The following is an 8,884-nucleotide window of genomic DNA, read 5'->3' as shown; positions in this document are numbered from 1 at the left end:
TTCTGCATTCAGAGGTTGGTTGGCCAGAAACTCTGCCACGGCCCTCCCTTTGATAACCTTCTTCGTTACATATTCAATGTCAAACTCGGATAAAAGTAGTAACCATCGGGCTAGTTTCCTTGTCAAAGACGGAGTTCGGTACAGATACTTCACGGGGTCCATCCGAGAAATAATGATCACTTTATACGATTGGAAATAGTGCCGCAGTTTCTTTGTCAACCATACTACTGCCACGCATGTCTTTTCGATCATGTTGTACTTGAGCTCGTACTCCAGGAATTTCTTACTCAAATAATACACCGCGTGCTCCACACCGGTGTCTCCCTCTTGAGCCAACATTACCCCAATAGATCGCTCCTCAATTGCTACATAGAGGAGAAGCGGCTTTCCCAGTTTAGGCGGTCTCAGCACTGGCGGATTAGACAAATAGTTCCGGACGCTCTCCAGAGCTTGCTGACACTTATCATTCCAAGTAGCGGGTTGGTCTTTCCTTAGCAACTTAAAGATTGGCTCGCAGATTGCGGTGAGTCTCGCTATGAACCGACTGATATACTGAACCTGCCCTAGAAACCCTCTCACTTCCTTCTCATTTCTCGGCACCGACATCTCCTGAATAACCTTCACTTTATCAGGATCCACCTCGATTCCCTTATTTCCGATTACATAGCCTAAGATTTTCCCCGACGAAACGCCGAAAAAGCACTTCTTCGGGTTTAACCTTAGCTTGAATTCTGCAATTCGGGCCAAAAACTTCTCGAGCGCGGAAAAATGCCCTTCTCTTGTCTCTGATTTGACCATCATATCGTCCACGTAGACTTCTACCTCCTTGTGTATCATATCATGGAACAGTGCTGTGGCCATTCGCTGATAAGTTGCCCCGGCATTTTTCAAACCAAACGGCATTACTCTGTAAGAGTATGTCCCCCACTCGGTTGTGAACGAGGTTTTTGCTTTGTGCTTTTCGGCCATCTGAACTTGCATGTAGCCCATGAAACCATCCACATTCGTGTGTAAGACGCTTGACGCTGCACTGTCGATCAATACGTCGATATGAGGCAATGCGAACTCATCCTTGGGGCATGCCTTGTTAAGATCTCTGTAATCAACGCACATCCTTACTTTGCCGTCCTTTTTTGCGATTGGAACCACATTTGCGACCCAAGGGGGATAGTCGATCACTTCGATGAATCCTGCTTCTAACTGCTTCTTCACCTCCTCTCTGATCTTATCTGCCCATTCTGGTCTCATACATCGGAGCTTCTGCTTTACGGGCTTTGCTTCGGGGTAAGTTGGAATGCGGTGAGTTACGATAGATTGATCAATTCCAGGCATGTCTTCGTATGTCCAAGCGAATACAATTTCGTATTTTTTAATTATTCTCTCAAATTTTTTTCTCTCTTCAATAGTTAATTCTTGAGCAATTTGTATAAGTTTAGGATTTTCATCCGTACCAAGATTGAAAGTTGACATTTCTATTGCATTGATTTCAAATGTAGGCATGTTATATGAATGAGAATGCATGGAATGATCACGATCAACATCAAGCAAGTAAGCAAAATCAGAATTCATTTCATTGATAGCATGGGTGATTACATCATCTGATTCAAACAAAGCAGTAATACAATTTTCATCATCAGGGTCTTCGGACTTCTCATGAATTTTGGAGGTACTAGGCTCATCTCCCGGTCCTGCAGTTGCTTCAATGGTGATGACTTGCTCCTCGGCATTCAAATCCAGCATCATAATCTCCTCGACAAAGCAGCTCGCCTTTCCTTTGCCCCAGTCGGCAACATCATTGAAGATTTCGAACCCCGACAGAATCTTCCCTTCTGTGCTAGTCCATGCCTCGGGGGTCCCTGAATACGCCTTTCCATGCCCCTCGTTCACGAAGTACTTCCTTAGGCCTACTTTTCCTTCACCATTCACGTTGGACGGACCTCCCTGCTCATATCCCAAACCCCTCCGGGTTTTCTGACTCTTAAAGTCCGGAAATTCTGGCAACCCCTGATGGTGTGCTCCTAAGCCCATTCCTGGGATGAAACCTCCCTTCATCATCTTCACCACATCGGTGGTCATGCTTGACTCGTAAATCCCGGAAACTTGGAACCCGGAAAAAAGTTGAGGCTCAATCCCCAATGCTGCCACCGAGCTCAATTTCTCAGCTCTGATTGTCACTATCTCCTCCCCGAAGGGGAACTTGATCATCTGATGGAGCGTGGAGGGCACACCTCCCAACTTGTGGAACCAAGGGCGTCCCAACAGTACAGCAAAGGTTACCGGTATATCCAGCACGGTGAACTCAATTTCTTCTTCATGCGGCCCTACTTTCAACTTGGCCTTGAAGACTCCCTCAATGTGCCTACGGCTGTCATCATACGCTCTAATCACAGTTTCAGAGGCTGTCAGGTCTCCTCTCTCCACTCCCAACTTCGACAAGAGTTTCAAAGGACAAACATTAATGGCCGATCCATCATCGACCATCACGCAACTAGTCTTCTTTCCGTTAATTTCCGCTCCGATATACAAAGGCTTATTGTGAGCCTTCCCCTCTTCTGGGAGATCCTCATCAGTAAATGTGATCTCAGTCTTCTTTCGGGCCATAATTGCCCCTACTAGCGCTGCCGGCTTAGTATCGGTGGAAATAACCAGATTCTGCAATTCTTTCATCAAGTTCTCACGATGGTACTTAGAATGGCATAGAACTTCCCAGACTGTAGACTTAGCTTGTGTCTTCTTTAACTGCTCCAGAACTTGGTCATCGGGCTTAGGAGCCGACCCTTCTCCAATCTCAGTTTCTATCATAGGTGCCTTTCCCTCGGCCATACGACCTGATCTCGTCATTACCGTGATTTCCGGCTCATCATCCGATTCGTCCCAAATGTTAATAGGAATCCTCTGATTGGCATCTTCCTCGTTCGAAGAACTCTCCCAAATGTTCACGACCATTAAATCCATGTCGTTGGGCGTCCGCCCGACGCGGTTGGGCGCTCGCCCAACGGCCGCTGGGGCGCGTCTCGCACCGTCGGGCGTGCATGCCCCCGCGGCCGTCGAGCTCGCGTTCCGCGCCGTCGGGCGCTCACGCATCGTGACCGTCGGGCTCGTGTTCTGCACCGTCGGGCGTCCACGCGTTGTGACCGCCGAGCGTCGAGCGCGCGCTTTGCGTCTTCGAGCGGGTGTCCGACTGTCGTCGAACACGCGTCGGCCGCCGCTAAGCACTCGCACTACGCACATCACAGCAGCGACCCACTGTAACTATTTATTTTATTTTTTCGAAACTTCCGGAATCAATCGCTTTAACCGTCTTGTTTTCAGGTTTTCGTCACAGGTCCTCCGACTCGGTGTCTACACCAGGTTACCTGCAGCTGAGTTGGCAGCCCTTATTGTGTCTACTCCAGTTCACAGCTTGCTACCTGAAATTGAAGCTAGCTAGTTACAATATCCTCAATTGCAATCCCTTATTGAGGATTTGAAGAAGGGACAGCCAGTCAAAGAAGCTTACACATGGAAAGATTCTCTGCTGAGAAGGAAAGGGAGGTTAATGGTGGGCAATGACAAAGAACTGAAGTTCAAACTGCTACAACTGGTTCATGATTCCTCTTCTGGGGGGCACTCTGGAGTCCAAGCAACTTACAAGAGGCTGCAACAACTTTTTTATTGGAAGAATATGGAGAAGGATGTGCGCAATTATGTAAGAGAATGCATGGTGTGCCAAACTTGCAAATATGAAACATTGAGCACTCCTGGGTTGATGCAACCTTTACCTATTCCTGAGAGCATTTGGACTGACATAAGTATGGATTTTATAGAAGGTTTACCTAAATGCAAAGGTAAGGAAGTGATAATGGTGGTAGTGGACAGGTTAAGTAAATACGCTCATTTCCTTGGCCTGGGGCACCCCTACACTGCCATTGATGTTGCTCAGTTATTTCTTGATAACATCTACAAACTTCATGGATTGCCAGCATCAATTGTCTCAGATCGTGATCCAGTGTTTGTCAGTGCTGTTTGGTCTGAATTATTTAAGTTGCAAGGAGTAGAGTTGCTTAAGTCTACTGCCTATCACCCTCAAATAGATGGGCAGGCAGAAGTGGTGAATAGATGTTTGGAGACTTACCTGCGTTGTATGACCCATGAGCATCCTAAACTATGGGCTCATTGGTTGCCCCTGGCAGAATGGTGGTATAACACCACATTTCACTCCTCACTTCAGATGACTCCCTATGAAGCTGTATATGGAGTCTCTCCTCCTTTGCACATTCCTTATTACCCTGGGGATTCAATGATCACTTATGTGGATCAGTTACTCAAAGATAGGGAGGTTGCTTTACAGGTCATGAAATTTCAACTGAATAGAGCACAACATCGCATGAAACAGCAAGCTGATGCTCACAGGTCAGAAAGGCAGTTTAACATTGGTGACATGGTGTTTGTCAAGCTACAACCTTACAGGTAGCAGTCAGTGGTGAGCAGAGGAAACCAAAAATTGTCTCCCCTGTATTATGGCCCTTACAAGATCTTGGACAGAATTGGAGCTGTTGCTTACAAGTTACTTCTTCCTCCTAGTTCAACAATTCATCCAGTCTTTCATGTCTCTCAATTGAAGAAGAAGGTGTCAAGCAGAGTTGGCAAGTTTACTGAATTACCAGGTTTGATGCAAGAACAAAGCCCCATTCCCATTGCTGTGTTGGATAGGAAAATGGTAAAACGGGGGAATCAAGCATCTAAACAAGTCTTAATCCAATGGGGTGGAACTCAAGATGAAGAAACTACTTGGGAATTTGCAGATGAAATGCAGAAGAGGTTTCCAGATTTTAACCTTGTGGACAAGGTTCTTTAAGGGAAATGGATTGATATGTGATTTAATTGTTGTTTTATTTAAGTTTAAATCGTTTTACCAAAACGACTGCGTTTTTCTTTGTAACGGTAAGTAGAGTTTGTTAGATGGGTTTACACGTGTTGCGTTCTCTGGAGACCTGTTGCTCGTTGTTGCAGGTGCAACGGTCTATTAAGAGCTGCAACTTTGTAATTGATACCATAAATGAATTTGCAGAATCTCTTTCTCTTTCAAAATCTTGTGTTTCTTATTCTTTTTCCATCATCTCCTTCTTCTTTGATTTATCTGGTATCAACAACAATATTGTAAATAGAGGATACATCGATACTCACCGTGGTTTGGTAATGGGCTGAATACATCAAATTTTGTGATGTTTGAGGCAACCATTACCAACAAGTGACCTATGGTCTAGCATCATCACACCCCTTTGCGAGGCCCATGATAGATGAGGACTCAATTCTAGGTCCATAACCAATATCCATTGGGTCCTCGCATAGGTAACTTTCCAAATTATTATCCTCACTTTTCACCACTATTTCCCTATGTAGGATACTCATCTTAGTGATGATATGAATTGTGTCTTGTTCTGCTCTTCATTCATGGTGTGGAGATTATTCCTGTAATGTAGAGTCTGGTCGGGTCCTACAAGTATCCTCTGACAAGAAAGCTAAACCAATAGCAAAATTGAGAAGTACAATATAGTATGTAAAAGTTTCCTCTTTGAGGGAGCAATAGTAATAGCCGTTTTTTTTTATAGAAGCAAGACATAAAAATAAATGGTATGTTTTATATTGAAAATATTTTTTTTTTATTAAAAGAGCAAAGAAAAGTTATAAAGACCCAAATATAAAAGCTCAAAACAAAACCATATCAAAATTTTTATTAAGGTAGGATTTTATAGATTTAAAATCTACTTATACTCATTAAAGACTCTTATTAAAATAGAACTAGGATACTCTCGTCAAGAAAGAACTACCTTCTAGATGGACGAATCGAACATCCACCGAAAAAGATCCAATTAGACACCATCTAAGCCATATCTCAAATATGTGGCATTCCTGATCAATAATTTATTTACTTTTTTTTCACATAAATATATTATTAATTTTATATATCATAATTACAAACTGAAATGAAGTTTTGTATTTTTCTTTACAGCGAGAAGATTGTTTTTTATTTTTTTTATATATAAGAAAATAATACTGGTAATTCTCAAACTGCCAAATTGGCAAATTTTATGAGAAGAGTTTGAAAAAAAAAGGCCAAAAAGAGACAAACATAAGTAGCAAAAAGGAAAGAATGAAGATGCCAAAGGAATATAAATGAGCATGACCTATGAAATTGAATTATTTTTCTTTTGATGTCACCAGTAAATTGCTTATTGGTAAGGATTTAATTAAATGTGTTTTTATCATTTACTTTACTTAACAAATCAAAAAAGTTCTTGAACATGACATGAGAATCTCATATGAAGTACAAAACAAAATCAGAAGTACTAATACAAGAGTTGACTAAATTGATTTAGTAGTATAAATACCACCCTCTTCATTCTTGCATTTTCATGAAAGTAAAAACATGGACTTTTGCAAGCTTCAATGGTTAATAGTTGCAGCAACTGTTTATGTTATGAGAATTTTACAAGCAGGTGATGATTCCTTTCTGGATTGTGTTAATTTCTGCAAAATCAATTTTTTTTTTTAATGTTTAGTAATGCTTAATGATAGATGGTTATGATCCACTTGATCCACATGGGAGCATAAACATCAGATGGGATGTAATGTCTTGGACACCAGATGGCTATTTAACCTTAATTGTGTCTAATGAGTCGTGTCGTGTCAGAAATTGACAGCCCTGATTTTGGGACGAGCATGCAGGCAGCAGTGAGCATAAATAACAACCAAATGTACAGGCAGATAAGGAGGCCAGGATGGACATTAGGATGGAAATGGAGTAAAAAGGAAGTAATATGGTCAATGGTGGGAGCAGAAGCAATAGATCAAGGAGATTGTTCATCATTCAAAGCAAACATTCCACATTGCTGCAAGAGAAACCCAGAGATAGTGGATTTGGTCCCTGCTATCCCTATAACTCAACAGTTCAGAGATTGTTGCAAGGATGGGGTTATGGGATCATTGGGCCAAGACCCATCAGCTGCAGTGTCTTCATTTCAGCTAAGTGTGGGGATTTCAGGCACTTCAAATAAAACTGTAAAACCACCAAAAGATTTCTACTTTCTTGGTCCAGGACCTGGTTATACCTGCTCCGCTCCAACTATTGTTCTGCCTTCTGTTTTCTTTGCACCTAATGGACGCCGGAGAACTCAAGCTATGAGTCAGTCAGGGCATCTTTTACTTTTAGAATATGCACTTAATTTCTTAATTTAGGCTGATTGATGTAATTCTTACAAATGTGCAGTGACATGGATTTTGAGTTGCACATACTCGCAAGTGATAGCATCTAAGTACCCAACTTGCTGTGTTTCATTGTCCTCTTTTTACAACTCTAAGATCACTCCTTGTTCATCTTGTGCTTGTGGCTGCCACAATGAGCCTAACTGTGCTAGGCAAGTCAATTTTTGTTCTGCAATTACATATATATGCTGCCTAATTGTTTTTGGTTGAAGCAGGAATGACCCTAAGATTGCAAGTGTGGTGAACCCCAACAGTGCAAAACTGGAATGCACAGAGCACATGTGTCCAATAAGAGTTCACTGGCATGTCAAGCAAAACTACATAGACTACTGGGTTGTGAAGATTACAATTACCAATTTCAATTATGGGGTGAATTATACACATTGGACTCTTGTTGCTCAGCACCCAAATCTCAGCAATCTCACTAAACTCTATAAGTTTATGTACAAGCCACTTATGCAGCTCTATAATCCCACAAGTAAGGCCTCACTAGTGAATTAATTAAGAGTAAGATATGATATGATTAATGAAATTGATGTAATGTTGCAGATGACAGTGGAATGTTTTATGGGATTAAGTACTATAATGATGTGCTTCCTGAAGCTGGAAAAGATGGGAATGTGCAATCTGAGATGCTATTTAGAAAGGACAATGGAAGGTTTAGATTGCAGCAAGGTTGGGCTTTTCCTTCAAAGATGTACTTTAATGGAGATGAATGTGTGATGCCTCTTCCTGATTCATATCCATTCCTCCCCAACTCTGTACATCTCAATCCACCTTCTTCCTCACTGCTCTTTATCACTATTCTCATCTCATTCTTCTTATATTTCCATTTATAGTGTCCAAATGGACCACCATCGTATTAGAAGTTTTACTAATAACATATAATACAAATTAAATAGGACCATGTATTAAACAGTCCGTACCGTAATGAATAATGTGTTTGGGGGAATTGGATTGAAACTGTTCAACTAAATGATTTTGGAGACATAGATTTTTTATTAGAATAGGAACTCAATTAACAATTTTAAGGATTTAATAGATGATTTTAATAGTGTAAGGTCCTAATTAACTTCAAAGACTTCAATTGAGGAGCCAAATGGATATTATACCTTTAATAGAGGCGCTGAAATTTACCAAATTGAAATCGAGAGGTTCAACGTCAAAATTTACTTTCTGGTTAGCTTTATAAAACAATAATTTTTAATTTTTTTTATCTTATTTATTTATGATGGTTGTTCTTTAACCTCCAAGGGATACATAATGAACCTCTATAAATTAAATATGTGACCGATGGAAGCTTATCTCTTGTAGCACATATCTGTTGATTTGTAGTGAAAGAAACTTATTGTGTCTCCGTATCACCGATCGAGATGAAGGTTACATCAAAAAGCAATCAATGTAGGTTCAAGAACTAAACGCACATTGAGACTACTCTAGGAGGCGACAATTTGTGTGAGAGAGGAGAGAATTCAATGTGTTGCTTGATTGAACAGTTAATTGCTTGTCTCTATATATATCCAGTATCATTGGTTTAACCTCTTTTAGTTATCTATTTACAACTAGACCTGTCCACGGGCCCGGGTACCCGTCCGGCCCGCCCAGGCCCGTGTCCCTTAGACCGGGCTTGGACAATAAA

The 8,884-nt window shown here is 41.4% G+C and overlaps 1 protein-coding gene across 1 annotated transcript; it reads left to right on the top strand.

The window, feature by feature from the left end:
- The first annotated feature begins 6,409 nt into the window (after nucleotides 1–6,409).
- Nucleotides 6,410–8,084, top strand: LOC136218160 (COBRA-like protein 4). Its single transcript, XM_066004926.1, has 6 exons — nucleotides 6,410–6,479; nucleotides 6,559–6,647; nucleotides 6,709–7,165; nucleotides 7,250–7,397; nucleotides 7,461–7,723; nucleotides 7,795–8,084. The coding sequence occupies exons 1-6, from the start codon at nucleotides 6,410–6,412 to the stop codon at nucleotides 8,082–8,084; spliced, it is 1,317 nt and encodes a 438-aa protein (XP_065860998.1).
- The last annotated feature ends 800 nt before the right edge of the window (nucleotides 8,085–8,884 follow it).

The sequence above is a fragment of the Euphorbia lathyris genome, chromosome 1 (assembly GCF_963576675.1).
Source record: "Euphorbia lathyris chromosome 1, ddEupLath1.1, whole genome shotgun sequence".
Taxonomy (NCBI): domain Eukaryota; kingdom Viridiplantae; phylum Streptophyta; class Magnoliopsida; order Malpighiales; family Euphorbiaceae; genus Euphorbia; species Euphorbia lathyris.
This window is presented reverse-complemented; position numbering and strand designations above follow the sequence as displayed.

Coding starts and splice junctions, on each gene's coding strand:
- LOC136218160 (XM_066004926.1), top strand. CDS start 6,410: ATGGACTTTTGCAAGCTTCAATGGTTAATAGTTGCAGCAACTGTTTAT. Junction 7,398..7,460: donor AATGAGCCTAACTGTGCTAG/GCAAGTCAATTT, acceptor TGGTTGAAGCAG/GAATGACCCTAAGATTGCAA. Junction 7,724..7,794: donor GCAGCTCTATAATCCCACAA/GTAAGGCCTCAC, acceptor GTAATGTTGCAG/ATGACAGTGGAATGTTTTAT.